The sequence below is a fragment of the Macrosteles quadrilineatus genome, unplaced genomic scaffold (genome assembly GCF_028750875.1).
Source record: "Macrosteles quadrilineatus isolate MER2022 unplaced genomic scaffold, UCM_ALF_1.0 Scaffold_3__2_contigs__length_128488019, whole genome shotgun sequence".
In the NCBI taxonomy this organism is placed as follows: Eukaryota; Metazoa; Arthropoda; class Insecta; order Hemiptera; family Cicadellidae; genus Macrosteles; species Macrosteles quadrilineatus.
Genome location: NW_026542596.1, coordinates 56,468,673 through 56,485,165, shown reverse-complemented (window position 1 = coordinate 56,485,165; position 16,493 = coordinate 56,468,673). Strand labels below are relative to the sequence as shown.

General features: G+C 31.2%; 2 protein-coding genes across 4 annotated transcripts in view; both read left to right on the top strand.

Moving 5' to 3' along the window:
• Positions 1-1,404, top strand: part of LOC128989779 (spondin-1-like) — a 75,940-nt gene extending 74,536 nt beyond the window's left edge. For all 3 annotated transcript variants that reach the window (XM_054411823.1, XM_054411822.1, XM_054411824.1), the window contains one exon: positions 242-1,404. In XM_054411823.1, the coding sequence (XP_054267798.1) occupies positions 242-399 (158 nt within the window). In that variant the 3' untranslated portion in view covers positions 400-1,404. The remainder of the gene's footprint in view (positions 1-241) is intronic.
• Positions 1,405-12,068: 10,664 nt separating this feature from the next.
• LOC128988853 (neprilysin-2-like) overlaps positions 12,069-16,493 on the top strand; it is a 44,578-nt gene continuing 40,153 nt past the window's right edge. Inside the window, exons 1-3 of the mRNA XM_054410567.1 lie at positions 12,069-12,113; positions 14,176-14,223; positions 16,097-16,203. Of these exons, the coding sequence (XP_054266542.1) occupies positions 16,105-16,203 (99 nt within the window). The 5' untranslated portion in view covers positions 12,069-12,113; positions 14,176-14,223; positions 16,097-16,104. The remainder of the gene's footprint in view (positions 12,114-14,175; positions 14,224-16,096; positions 16,204-16,493) is intronic.

The window sequence follows — 16,493 nt, the reverse complement described above, 5'->3', positions numbered from 1 at the left end:
GTTAGTTAGGTTAGGTTAACCTCATCTAACTAATAAAACAATATATCGAATAATCGATCTATGGATCGATATTTTCATTCGGTTGTTTGTGACAACATATACGGTGGTCTACCCGAAGAGCTCACAATCCCAGTCGAGTAGGCTACTGTTTATAGTTGCGTGCAGTGTTTGCAATATTAGTAATATGGAAGATAAACATATTTGCATTTCAGTAACCCAACTAATCAACACCCTGTTACAGAGTGTAGGTATTCTGAGTGGTCAGAGTGGACAGAATGCACAGCGACGTGTGGCTACAGTGCAATGAGGCAGCGCACTCGTCTAGTGCTAGAAGGCAACAACTGTAACGACCGAATCCGCCAGAAGCCCTGCAACGTGGGGCCCTGTCCTGGCCACTAATGTTAGACTGATTGCCTTTTGAGCATTTTATTTCATTTCCCATTTCAAAAGTTAAGTTTTATCACGTATGTTTTTACATTTTTTATTTTTACCGGATGCAATGATTATTTAGAGTTTTTATTTACTTTGATAGATTTTCATACTGCTAACAAAAACAATCATTCGTACAATAACAGTTTGTAAACTAATTATAGTAATTATGCAATATCACACAAAAAAAACAATAACAAAATTAGACTTCCCTCTATCAGAACCATAGGTAATCCAATGCAGTTTTTACTATAACTATTATAAAATGTTTAGAGGCAATTAAAAACTATCATACTCAATCAAGATATTATTAGCTTATCATATTTTCTAAGTACCTGTAAAAGTAAAATAATAATATAGAATTAACCAATTATTTATTGCACTTTATGTATACTTTAGAAATAACAATTAAACGATTTTATTTAGTCACCATATCGCAAGTATATTTTTAAGAAATTAAAATGTTATGTGTAAAAAAATACTCAAGCAGGGCAGCCAGAATGTAAAAGAAACTATCTGATAAGTACATTAGCAACAGCATTATTTGAATAAATAAACCATCGTTGAATGTAAAATATTAACCATTGTTCCGTTTCAACCAATGTGATGAATAAAATACAGTAAAATTTAAAATCTTCAGTAAATTGTAATGCTTTTATAGCAACAAATCATATTGTTTAACATTACTTTAGTAAGCAACTCGACGAATTTAGTTTTTTATATACATATATTATATTGAAAGTATGAGCCCAGTTAGTTTGATATATTCATTTAGTTATAACTCTAGTGAGATAAGAAGAAGCACAATAATTCTTAGTAATATGTATTGTACTGTAATAAAATAATACTGAGATAAGAAAGGTAATATATTTTTATCTTATCCTGAGTAATTAAAATGGTACTCACATATATGTATTGTACTGTATACATGATTGTAAATGTATTGTAATTTTATTACAATTTGTGATATCAAAACCACCTGTGTTTTTCATTTTCATGATGTTTGCCTAATTTTCCTACGCGTTTAAGTTTTTTAGGTGTTAAATTTTTACTCATTATAATTTGTACCTACTTTTAAACCATAATTTAATGGGTTTAGAATCTAAATAGGTGGGTAGTGGAAACTATCTCTACACTTTATACAACCCGTTTACTTTAGTTAATTTCAACATAAACCACTGTTAAATGTATTCAAGACCCAACTATTATACTCTATGTGGTGGAGGCGCGCCAAGCCGCGTGATAGACGATATTTGCCGCCAAATTGACTGCCCTAGGCTGGTCGCTAACTACCACTCTACCACTATCACTAAATGGTTTTTGATCTCCAGAAGACCTCATACGTTGGCAGTTTTGAACACGTTAATTATGCTCTCATTGATCCACTCAGAAGTCAAAGACAATTACGAAACAATGAGGTCCAATGATTGAGAGAAAAGAAGTAAAATTGTAATGCTTCAAACTTCAACTAATGTTTTCGGCCAATTTAATTGTTGAGTGGTGCAATTAGTGTTTGGTACAATGATTCGTTGCAACACTATCAGTGGCAATGAGAGGTTATAAACGATAACATAACCTATCTTAGAAGTTATGATTTGTGATTATTTCTAATAAAAACACTGTCTATGACTATGTTAAGTAGTACACGCAACTCGCATAAAAAGTATTAACACACACGCCTAGGCTTACATCTTAATTTTCGTCTCAATATTACTATTAACACATTATTCAGTGATATTTAATCGTTTTTGAGAAATACATTTAAAACATAAAAACAAAATGGCGGATATCTCGCTAATGATTTGTTTTTCGAATAATAATTTTAGTTTTATTTTTACCTAATAAATCCAATAAATCTATAAATCTATGCCAGAATTCATTGTACTTACTTACGGGACCCCCTGTTTATTACTTAAATTGAAATCTGTTTTCTACTTAATCACAGCACTTGGGTTTTTATACAATCTAGTTTTCTCAAATGTCAATTTAGTAATTTATTTTAAAGACTGACACAAAATCACTGTTAGCTTACTCTATCAACAAATTGCATTCTTAAATAAATAGTGTTACACTCTGGCCTTAGGTCGCTCAGTCTGGGGTGGGTCGATGTAAATGAAGAGAGTGTTTATCCTTAATAAATCAAAATTCTTCATGAAAAGGGTGCCACCTAGTTTTAACCTTCCTAGGAACTAAACTAGGAAATATTCCAAAGGTAAAGGATGATGTGATTAATTTTGAAAATAAGTTACTAAAAAGGGAATTGCAGAGGCTTACTATTAAAAATAATTAAATTGACCAAACATACAAGTCTTAAATAATATTTCTATCGAAATTTAACTATTATCAATGAAAGCAGATATTATTATCTTTTCTTTTTATCTACCAGCTAAATATTCAATCAAACAAAACTGATATTTTTGACTTTAAACACTATCACTTCTAAAATAAGGCTATTAGGCAATATGAATGAATACCAAAGATTTGATTACCCAAGAAAACATTTACTGATCAGTTGCAAAACATTTTTACCTTTAACTTCCATTTGTATAACTACCAAAATTAATTAGAAATTGTCGGCCGACACTAATATGAATTATTGAGCACAAAAGACATATAATACACAGTAATAAATATATAACCATATATATAAATAATAAATACATATAATAAATACATATAAATACATATAAATAAATATTTAAATATATAATATATATATGTAAAGTAATAAATATATATATAAATATATAATATATAACAGTAATAAATATATAATAAATATATAAATATATATATATATGTATATATAACCCTGAAACAAATACTTATATCTAAACAAAATAGATCCTGAAAGTGTCCAAATATCTCATAATAAACACCAAAATAGTAAACTAATGTAATATTATAATAATTGTCCTATCTGTTGTTTGAGAGCGTTGGTATGGTCGAAGTTAGGTTGAACACAGGTTGACTGCACGGACACAGGTGAGTCTGTCAATGTCACAGGTCGTGTTAGTTGAAGTCGAGGTCCTCTAGCCACAAAATGGAATAATGCCAGAGCAGGTCCAAGATACCACAGTCCACATCCAAAGGGCGATAGGTAACCAAAATCAAGTCCCGAGACTTTCCCTGTGCAAAACCCACACACTCTAGTATTGAAGACTAACACACTTTAAAATAGTAAATTATGTTAAATCTTTCAAAAGTCCGTTAACACAAATGGTAAGTCCAGAATAATTCAGAGGTTTATACATGAATTGGTTATAGTTCAGAATAACGCATATAACTTCATATTATTTGGTGTAGCATTATTTACCTTTGAGACTTTCAAGAGTTTAGTATTTTACATATTTACATATTTTACATATTTTACCCAGCATCAGATGAAAGAAGTAATTTTCTTGAACTGTGTTCCCTATTGCAATCATTACTGAGACATAAAAATCACTTCCAACTCAATATTTTTACAACTAAAGTTTACAGTGACAAATATTTCATAGCTAAACAACATTTAAATTAACTAGAGATATAAATAATAACACAGTTCTCATGAGAATTTGGAATATGTTGTTGAAATTAATCTATTCTATATATAATTCAGTTTTAAAAATCTTTGTACAACTAAATCTAGAGTTCTACTGGACCGATTTTATTAATTAATGGGTCGATGGAAAGCTTAGGTCGTGTAGATTTGCAAATAATTATGAAAGTTTGTTTTTATTATGATTTATGGTGAAAAATTTCAAAAAAACATGTTTTCCATAAGAAATACATTGAAAACGGTGTTTTTCACCCTTTTTATTTGGGTGCGACTTTTAGCTGCCTTTTTTTAGTGTTTCCAAGAAGTGTATGGTATCAATTTGTAGGAAATTTTATTCTCTTTCAGAATATCACCTTCCACTTTGGTCGATTTCCTCACCATTTAAAAGTTATTTGCAAAAAAGCTAAGCAACCTCCGAATTTATAATAATGAGAAAATATTGAGTTTGGGATATTTTTGTTAAACTTTGTACAACTAAATCTAGACTTCTACCGGACCGATTTTGTTAATTAATGAGTCATTGGAAAGCCTTACTCATGTAGATTTGCAAATAATTATGAAAGTTTGATTTTATTTAATATTCGTGGAGGAAAAATAAAAATAACAAAAATACATTAAAAACTGTTTTTTCAGGTTTTTATTTTCAAGTTTATATTTGTAGTCAGCTTTTGGCTGCCTTTATTAAATAATTTCAAGAAATACACAGAAGTTATTTGTAGGAAATTTTATCTTCTTTTAGAATATCACGTTCATTTTCTACGATTTACTCGCCATTTAAAAGTTATTGTCAAATTAGATAAGTGACCTCCAAATTTTTAGTTGTTAAAAATACTGAATTAGGGATATTTTTGTTAAACTTTGTACAACTAAATCTAGACTTCTACTGAACCGATTTTGTTCACTAATGTATCGTTGGAAAGCCTAATTTGTGTAGATTTGCAAATAATTATGAAAGTTTGATTTTATTAAATATTTGTGGTGAATAAAGAATAAAAAGCAAAAATACATTAAAAACTGTTTTTTTTTATAGTTAATATTTTAAAGTTTCAATTTATAGTTAACATTAGGTTGCCTTTTTTGAATATTTTCAAAAAACGTCTAAGAGTACTTCGTAGCAAATTTTATTCTCTTTCAGAATATCACCTTCCACTTTGGTCGATTTCCTCACCGTTTAAGAGTTATTTGCAAAAAAACTTAGCAACCTCCTAATTTATTGTGGTGAGAAAATATTGAATAGGAGAGATTTTTGTTAACTTTCTACAACTAAATCTACAGTTCTACTGGACCGATTTTATTAATTAATAGGTCAATAAAATCTGTGTAGATTTCCAAATAATTAGTAAAGTTTGAGTTTTATTTATTTATGGTAGTAATGCGTTTGCCGGTATGAATAATCTAAAAAATTTATGGTAGTAATAATGGGTTAGCCAGTATGCATCATCTGATCATATGGAACACATGTATTAAACTATAGTTTAACAGCTGATTGTTTTATTGTTATTTCCTTGATTTTTCTTTGTTTACATTTAGTTGTTTACTATTTGAATTGGTGGTTGAGGTCCGTAAAGTGTGTTTCTAAAGTGATGTTTTTAATCTGTACCATTAATAAGTATTGGTAAGTTAAGTGATGTATGGATTTTATAACCAAAAATTATTATTTTAAACTGTCAATTATAAATTATTCAAATTTAATTTATAATTCACAGTTTAAAATAGTATTTAATATTCGTTATATTGAACTGTTAATTATAAACTCAATATTTTACATTAGTTGAAAAATGAATAACTTTACTCTTCACTACATGGTTGGTGATGGAAACTGTTTCTTTAGAAGTGTCTCATTTTTATGCCACAAATCTCAATCCAGATACAGTGATATACGATCCACGGTAGTTGATGAAGTCGTCAATAACTGGGACTACTATTGTCCTTTGATCGTAGGGGATAAGAGATATAGACTAGAAGTAAAAAACGCGACGCAATACAGAAATTTGATGACCAAAGATGGGGAATACGCCGGTAATGTCGAAATCGAAGCTGCAGCAAGAGTTTTTGACTGCCAATTCAAAATATAGGCTATGCTGAGAAATTGGATTATTTTGTAACGGCTGGTGAAGGCACAACGATCTATAAACTACGATTTTCAGGAAATGTGGATGCTGGACATTACGATGTTTTGATAGACAATAGTGTGCCTGAGAATCAAGAGGATATAATCTTGCCAAAATCAAAACGTAGCCGTGCATAAAAAAATAGAAAAAGTAAAACATGTTCTGGCAGACGTAAATCAACAGCTCATAAAAATAAATTGAAGAAACTAAATTATAGTATAGATAAAGATTTATTCCAAGGGGTAAAAAAGTGTTTATCAAGCAATCAAAAGGATGGAGACCCAGAAAATGAAAAAGAAACAGAACAAGATAGTCTGACCAACACTTCACTCAGAGATGATGCAACTTCCTCAACCTCCTTAATTTGTGTATTGGGAATGCCAATACGCAAATTAAATTTAAAAATTGGATCTGTAATAATGTTGCTACGAAATCTTAACACAAAATGGGGGTTATGTAATGGCACACGATTAATTGTTAAAGAACTCAAGCCCAATTTAATAATTGCTGAGGTTTTAACTGGATCAGCAGCACGTGAAATTGTATTCATTCCAAGGATTGACTTAGCACAGACGGACACAGATTTACCATTTGTTTTAAAAAGACGGCAATTTCCTTTAAAATTAGCGTTTGCTATTACAATAAACATAGCGCAAGGCCAGACATTGGATAAAGTTGGGATATACCTTCCAGCACCAGTATTCAGCCATGGACAATTGTATGTTGCAATATCAATGGTTAAAAGGTTTGAAGACATAAAAATTAAAATTATCCCTGGCAAAGAACAAGGAAGATTATTAAAACAATCAGATGAAGTCTTTACAAAGAATGTTGTTTACAAAGAAATACTGTAAATAAAATATTTTTGTAAAATTTTATTTGTTTTTCATTATTTTACTCTTTTAGAAAATCAGTTTATTTTCTAAACAATTTCATTCTTAAAAAAATGTTCAGGTACTTACATGGGGGGGGGTTTATGTACTACTGTACTTTCTAGGGACCGTTGTATTTAACTACAACGGGCTCTGTTGCTAGTTAATAATAATTCAAAGAATAACTAACATTTAGATCAATTCATCGACTTTAACCTACACAACCTTTTGACACCTGAATTTTACAGTGAATCAAACATGACATAATATTTTAATATTTTAGAATCTTCAATAAGCATGTAAATCTTCTTTAAACATAATAATTACTAGCCTACATTTAGTGTCATTAGTTAATCATAAAAATCATTAATAATTTACCCTATCTGACTCATATTTACACAAAGCAATTAATTTATACAAAGTAAACAAATATCTAAAACTTACATTGGGATAGAGAACAGCATTACTATTACAATTAATTAAATTCTCAGGTAAATTAGCAAGTTAAAATTAGAAAGCACATGGTCAGCAATTTTCATTTTTTTCCTCTAGACAAGTTTTACTTTGCACTATATTACAAAATTGTAAAATTCCAATCATACTAACTAACCATGAAAATGTCATATTTATGAGTCTTTAAAACTGGCTAAAACTATATGACTAACAAATTGACAAAATATCTTACTTATTAAATAATGATTTACTCTGAAATAATCCAAATCCTCAGTTTGCATGTCTGGCCATTAGTTCCAAATCAAGAACCAGAAAAATATGAAATTAAAATGTATTTAAATCATAAATGGATTAAAATTGGGTTCAAATTATTTACAAAATTGATCATTGACTAATCTTACCTCTGCCAAATAAATCCAAAAGGAATGGACACAAGGGAAAATGTTGATGTTCACAAGGCTGGACACTGATCTTCTAACTGCAAACTCTTCAAAATGGCTAAACTATCTGTATTAATTTAAAACATCCTCACTGCATGGAGTTGCCTTGTAGAAGAGGTCAGATTTGCTCAAGTTGTAACTGTGACATGTCAGGATGCAAATTTCCTGTCTGGCAGGGGGTGGGGAATAGGAGTGGACAAAGTCCAGCTAGGCACAGGCTGTTGCTCACCATGTTAATATTTCAGCTGATGGGATTTATTTAATGCCTTCAAAACCCTGACACAAAGTCATGACAGCAAAGTAAATAATATTGCGTTCTCATGGGAAGGAGCTCCTAAATTCCCATTTGATCTCATAATGATAATGGCCATTGATCATTCAGAACAAGTATTTATTATACACAAAACTGTCACAATAGGTAGGTCTAGGTACTGTTTGATTTGTGTTAATGTATTTTCATCGGTAAGTAGGAATATTTAAATTCCAAAATACACATTATTTATAGTATTTGCATACGATGTTTCAAGATCAGAAACACTGTCGAAAAATATGAATAGAATATTTTATATCCATTGACCAAATCGATGAATAATAATTATTCATCGATTTGGTCTAAATTAATTAATTAATTAAATTAATTATTAATTTATTCCATAAATTGTATCCAGCATGTAATTTTTGTAATTATTACTAGACATTTTTTTGAACATGGCATATGGCTTAGGGCATAAATTTATTTATCTTTTGTTACTTGGCGTGTAGTAGGACGGTCTGCGGCTACTTACACGGGTCGCTGGTTTAATATTCGCTACTTTAATAGCCGTCTTCTGCCCCTAACGCCAAGCAACTCTGTCCTCTTTTTGATAATACTATTTTATAGCATTGTAGAAACAATGGTTATATGAATATTAGAGCATATTTTCTGTTTTTCGACTTCCATCTAACATGATAACTTTCAAAGCCCTGGCGAATTACAAGATAATGATTAAGACACAAAACGTACCTAGTAGAACAATATTTCAACGTTTCATGACAATTATATGAAAGGTTTAATAATTCAAATAGGCCATACTGACAAACATGGACAGATTGGCTTTTACTGTATATAGTGTGTAAATTAAGTAAGAAATTGTTATTTGTGCAACTAGTGAGCAAAGTGAGCAATTGACTCACTAGAGAGAAATCCTTACTCACAAGCCGTAGTCGAGTGAGGAATGGTTTCTCATTAGTTGCACATTATATTTTTCCTACAGTTACCATAAAACAAGTAAATTGGTGAAGAAACGTAACATATTTTTACACAGAAGTTAAAAAACTGTGTTCTTTTCTTTGCTTTTAATGTAACATTTAATGTGAAGTGACAAAATACAACAGTACAACAGCTGACCAGCTGATTTACAGCCAGTGCTGCCAACGTATTACGCGCGCTTACGACCCAACGAACTATATATACGACCTTATCTGCACGTTACGCGTTCACTATTTCGTATCTTGACGTTGCAAATCTGGAGTGAGACAAAGTAATTAGAGTGAGACAATGTTAATATTGTCTCACTGATGAGCGAATTGGCCACTTTGCTTTCTCAAATCAGTGAGAGAACATGTACATTGTTAGGTAACTGTAGGAAAACGTATTTATTAAACCAAAATATAAATATTCTGTTTGTGGCATTCATTGTTGACAACGGTTCCTCAATCTTTTACATCAAAAATATTTCTAACTCCACACCTTAACAGGGTTTGGTGGTAGAGACGTGTAGACGTATAGAGGGTAACTTATTTGTTCAAATATCCCTTATTAAGTAACCCCTCATTTTGAGGGGTTTGTCAAGAGAAATACAATGACGCAAACCCGGTGGATATCTCATACCTAGTCAAAATGGCAGGTATTCCAAAATTTCATTTATGTGAAAAAGCAGCTACTCCACAAATTCAAAATTTGGCATACCTGCCATTTTGGCTGTGAGTGAGATATCTACATCGGGTTTGCATAATTTTGTAACCCTTCCAATAAGGGGTCACACAATGACGCACACTATAGGGGGTTGCTATTTAAAAAAATAAGTCACCCCCTACCCCTCACTGTTGGGGTAGCTCAAAACATTTATGATGTTAAAAATTCCGATGCCACAAACAAAATTGTTGTATCTATTTCAGTTACCAATAACTCTGTTAGGTGGATTAAAAATATTTTTTAAACGATTGCGGGACCTTTGTTTAATCAATGTCATTTAAAAAATATTTCTCTCCATTTCAGATTTTAAAATTCAGATTTTTCCCTTACTTAATTTACACCCTATGCATAGGCCTATAGCATATAGTAAATAAATTAAAGCTTCTTTAAAAAACTAAAACTATTTAATTATGAAAGTAATAATATATTTTAAGTACTCAGTATAGTATTTTGTAACAAATATAACAAATCTAGTAGTACTTTAAATACCTAAACAAGTTTTAAATTGAAATTGGTCTAAAACAGTAGAATACAGAATACAGCACTATGACAGTTTAGAAGTTTAGAATACATAGTTTAGAATACAGACCACTTGGCTGTATTTTCAAACTCAAGCAGATTTATTTTATGAAGATCTCTCGCGCAATATCTCGAGGAAAGCACTGTACCAAGAAGTAACCCCTCTGTCAAACCTAGGAATATCACAGATCAATCACAATCTCCACAGTTTTACAACTCTTTGGTTTACGATCTTTCTTGATTGGTTGTTTTCGTCAAAATAACAAGTTCAGATTTGGGTTATGTGAAGTGATTTCAGTTCTAAATTAGAAGGTGTAATGAATGCAATAATACTTAGTAGATATAAATGTAATTCCAATGAGGATAGATTAAATTGTCTAGCGATACAGGAATGTTAAAATATTCAAAACTTTTTTACAATCCAACAAATATTTTTTTAAATAAATACACGCCACGTTACTTATATTTTTAACCACTTTAGATTATTTTAAGTTTGTTTGTACATTTACAGCTTTGAATTGAAACTCTAATATTTAATTAATTTAATTCAATAATAATTAAATCTAACTGGCAAACCTGTTATAACTACAAGCATATTAACCACTCATCTACCAAGCTTAGCTTGGTGAACTTAATATGAGCTTAATATGAATGTGTTGTTGGTTTCATTGTTCCATATACCCGAGTTAAAATGCAGCAACCGTACTTGTCAGCTCAAGGGATGAATGTGTGGAACTGTTGATGAAAGATAAAGCAGGTTTTCATTCAGGCAAGCTTCATTGAGGCGGCGTTAACTGAACACTTCCTGGTTATAAGTGTTCCCCAGACTGTATCAGTGTATTAAGACATTTTACTTAGTTTTTCTAAAAGTACGGTAACAGTTTAAACTGCTGTATTTATGTAGTGAAACGGGTACCGGTACCGGTATATAAACTACTAAAATTAATGTAAATAGAGGAAATGATTTATATTAGTTTAGGTTGTTTTAATATGATTAAAAGGTATAGTTATGGTCATCGGTTTGTTTTTTATATCTTTCCAACAAAGTTGTATTGCTTCATAATGAATACTGATGTTACAGTTTAATTTTTTGAACTCTGTTATTTTCTTCAATTTCTAACTGCCATTGTTCACGTAGCCCTCAAACAAGTTATATACATTAGTATTTTAAGTAAATTGCTATAGTGAAAAATATGTTTCAACTTAAACTAGCTTTAATTTTAAAATATTTACCAAGCAGGGAAAAATATAATGAGTATAAAACTCTCAATTGCCATTGCTTACCCTCATACATCAAGGCATGACTAAAGAACGACTTTAAGACGTTACGCTAGAGATTTTTGAGGTTTAAATTACATACTTGAGAAAATATTCGTCATTGGTGCCTCTCGAAGGAAAACTGAAGTAGTGAAAAGCGAGATAAAAATAAAAAATGACATAAAAACAAAAATATTTGTTATCTGAAACTCAAATGAAATAGGTGTACTCTGTTGAGGTTTCTTTACACTCTTAACCTGTAATGTGTATTGCAAAGAGCTTTCCATTAGTAACACCCAGCGTTTATGCTCCTTAAAACAAATCACCATAACAATCTTTGCGTAGTTACATGTAACTCTTTTACTCATGTGATGGCATAGATAGCGATTCTAATGCACATCAGCTTAACATAGTTAAAAAGGTGATTGTCACGGACTCAAAGTCTCTATATAAGCACGGACAAAAATAAACCAGCAGTAGTCATGGTTAGGACTTCCGAGGTAGTGTTTGGTCTTGTGACTTTAATTCTTCTTAAAAGTAAGTAAAATAAGACATTTATACTGGTCAAAATTTTAGTTAGCACAATGAAATTGAATTTTACTTAAAATAACGTTATTAGAGGAAACAGTCAGTGAAAAATTTCTACGTAAAATAATTTGAATTCGTTTTTTAAACTTAGAGTTGTATTAGAGTTGAAATACTAATAGTCAAGGCAACGAATGCAAAAAAAAGTGTAAGAGGGAAATGTCTTGAACACAAATTATGTGACTTCTTAACTTTGTTTAGTATAGTTAGGAGATAAACATACCAAAAGTCTCTAGCCCTTGTGCTGTGGGGGAGGGAGTCTTGAAGGTGCCATTTTCGTTTTTTTTTTGCTGAAATCTCGGAAACCATGCATTCAAACGAAATATGAAAGCTTATTAATTTGCTAGCAAGTTTTGTTTTTTACAATGTTCTGATATCTTGTAATGTTTTTGAGTTATTTATTTGTAGATACAAAAAAAAATTTTCCCTCTCATTTTTTGTTCTTTTTGACAAGTCAAATCTTAAAATATGCACCCTAAATAGGTGCAGGGCATAGTGTTTTAGAACATCAAATTTCCTTAAATATATGACTTTACTAGTATACCCTCTTTCGTTCATATTTTAAAGCAAATAAACCATCAGTAAAAAATTATAATTAAATTGAAATTTAAGACAATTTTAATCTATGGTTAAGCAAGACATTTGAAGTCTCGTGACAGCTGTTGACTACTGAATATTTCAATTTATCACCTTACCCAGTCAACTAATTGGTTGGAACATTCACTATCCAATAAAATAGTACAGATACCCACTATAGAAAACATATACTTGTGGGCTACCTAACCAGCTTCCTCACACTTTATGATCTAGCTAGACTATTTAAATGGAAAAATATGTTGTTATAACCATGTTTATGCATATAAGAGAGTTTATATGGAACTAAAAATATCAAACGTCCTCGTTGCCTGGACTAAGACAAAAGACATAAGACATTTTTGTTGATCTTTAGGCAAAATTACATGCAATCGATCTTCTCGTGGATGCTTGAAATGCACAAGTCAGTCATAAGTACAATAGTAAAACATGCTACACTAAAGAAAAAAAGTGTCCATTCTACAAAATTAAATAAGAGTAGCTATTAAAAAAAAAAAATCATGCAAAATTGATAGAGCTAAAGTCTACTACCTAAGCTATCATGCTGAGCTGAAAAAGGCAAGCAATTGAAAAGGTCAATACCTGTAGCTTCGAAGGATGTGGAACCTTGGTCAGTCTTGTGTAGGGTCTACAGATTTTGATTTGACCTCATGTCGCATGGTTGTGTACGTGCCTGTGGAAAATGAGAGTGTTTAAGTGCTTTTTTGGTATGTAAGATACATGCTAAAATGTACAGGTGCTTGATTGACTTTAAAGCGAGGAAAGAGACAGTGAAAAAGTTGCAACTAATTTTTACATTTTGCTACCTTTTCTCTGTGCTATTACCAGTATTATAATATTGACTTAAATAGTCAATACTGACTCAGCCTTCACAGTTATATAATACATCTTTAGTCTATTTTTACCTGAAGAGAAAAATGATGAATGATCTCATGGAATGCTTATTTTAGAGTATTTTTCTTTTTGGCGAATTTTCCTATAGGGAAGTAGCTATAACCGTAGGTGGCAGGAAAAGACCTCGACCCGGGACTGATTTTTATTTTTCATTATTTGATGTTAATAGGCCAAAAACAATGCTCGTTAAAATTTATATATCCGAGTATACTGTCTAATGTACGATTTCCCCCTTAAATCAGTCGGGTAAAATAGTAAGCCAACAATCCACCTTTGGTTTTAGAAACTAAATTCAATCGGCCCTCTTAGTTTGATAAACAATATTTCTTCAAAGCTATGCATGCTTACAAGGCCACCTATTCATACAAGGCACTGATGCATGTTTGTAGCCTACCTATGTGGTTTAACGTAAAAAGGTAAGCTTGCTTAAACGTAGATTTCATTTGGTTGCCTTTTACATTTATTAAACGAATATTAATTCTTTGTACGTGCTAAGAATTATTAAACTAATAATTTTACTTTTCAGATGGGGAAACTTTGGAAATATGCAAAACTAAAGCATGCGAGTCCATATGTAAGTTAAATGAATACAATAAACGTAATTGATTATCAAAGAACTATAATCTGATTATATGAATACTAGAGAACCCGTGCGGCTCAATGAGCCGCATAGTATGAAACATAACGCTGAGGAAAACTTTGTGCTTAAATTTGAGCAATTGTAGCTACATCTTAGAGTTGTTTAAACACTTGTTAGAAACTAGTTTTAAATTTTTCTGTTTGCGTCGTCAAGGTTCACCTACATTTTGTCTGGTCTCAATTTTAATTGATAACTTCTAATGAATGCTAAACGATCTGCTTCAATTCCAGTTAACATGTTGCAACAAAGTTTTTCCAGCATTGAGAGTTGAAGAAAACTGTTAACCTGTTGAATTACTGATAACCTGTGTTTAGTAATTTAAGTTAGGTCATTTTATTTCTTTGATTTGAGACATTTCCCTAAACTAACTAATTTTCACCGTGTAAAACCCTGAAAAGTGAGGTGATATTAACCATTTCATGTGCTCCATTTTTTACCCACAAACTCTGGGTTGCCAACTGGACTTCCACAATCTGCTTTGAATAGGCTAAAGCAGCAACACCATGGAAAGCTGGTTAACGTATTTTAACGTGTTGTCTGTTAGTCTCACGTTGTTCAGTGGAGTTTCTCTAAACACCTGTTCCAAAAATTTGAAAGTATGGATTCATTTGTCAAAATAGGTTGGATAACTCTTGTAGCTATACGATTTGGATAGCAATTTTCATATTCTCTTTTTGAACAGCGTATATTATTTGCCTCTCCTAAATCATAAAAATAAACTTGACTGTCCCTAATCGATCGTTGAATACATAAACACTAATTCCTTCACTTATGTTTGGTCTAATATTGCCACTAAAACTTTCAATAGCAAATGAGTTGTTGAAACTTCTTATTTTTTACTTGAAATGTCTGGATTGTGTTAGTAAATTCAGTCAAAAAACCTTGTATAAGTTTTTCCGAGGAACTGGCAACATAATCTAGAAGTATAAACAATCCATTTGCGTTTTTTTCTCAATTAAAGTAGAGCAAGTAATACAAAAGTTTACAATAAAAACCAAAGGTCTGCCAAGATTTGGTATAATCCTACTAGGCCTACTTGAACTTATCATAGTCAAGGCATTATTATAGTTTCTACTAAATGTTTTGAAATATCTCGATCTGTCAGTGTCAGAAGTAAACATTTATTGCATGCATTCATTTGATCTGACACTTGGCGAGTTTTCTTTACCACCGTGACAACACTATGTGCTTTGTATATTTTTTTCACTTCCAAAGTGAGTTGCATAGCAGAACTCGCAAATATTATTAATTAATCTCACCAAGTATCTGGATGGGTGTCTGTTAGACCAGGCCTCTCTATTTCTACTCTCCTCATACGCATAAGATATTATAAATTGTCTCCTACTTCCGTTTTCAATATTATTATACTTAAGTCATTGTAAATAAATTTAAATGTGTGTAATAAAAAGAACAATTTAATTAGGGTAGTTCTTTTGGTATAAAGTAGCTTTTCATAATGTAGATATTTGACCTTATGTTTTATATTATTCAATTTTGGAGAGAAAGTAGCACTAATACTTTGAACTAGCCAGGTTTGTAGTTCATATTAGATCAATACTGTAATGATTTTAGTTAAGTTATAGTGTGTAAAATACAAATTATTATTTACCAATAGCATTAAGAGAATTGATCTTTCTTTTAATTGAAAAATACAGTGACATGGATAATATGAAACTAAAAGTAATGTTCGGACATTTTTCTTTTAATCGGAAATCAAAAGCATTGGAACATTTACTCCCTGAAATTGATAAAAATATTATGTTTTATTACATAGAATTAAACAAACAAAACCATGTTTTTTGTGCAGCTCAAAGAATGCTCGGTTCCATAGACTTCAGTGCCAGACCTTGCGATGACTTCTACAGATTCGCTTGCAGACGTTTTGAGGACACTGCTTTAATAGATCATGACCAGGTAAGAGGCTGTTTTGTGCCAATCATTCATTACACACGCAGCGCCCATCGATGGTTTTAACTTTCCAAAGGCAAAAGAGGGCAGCCCCAGTAAGGCACCTTCTAAATTGTCATGTTCATCGTTAGTGCGACGAACTTTGAAGCTTAAGTTTCGATGAGGGATCACGTCGATGTGCTTCCACTTACAGAAAATATCGAGGCCCATTAGTGATTACAACAGATAGATTCATGGTTAAAAAGGCCAAAGAAATTTTAAAATCAAATTTATATACATTACTTTTATAAAGGTAT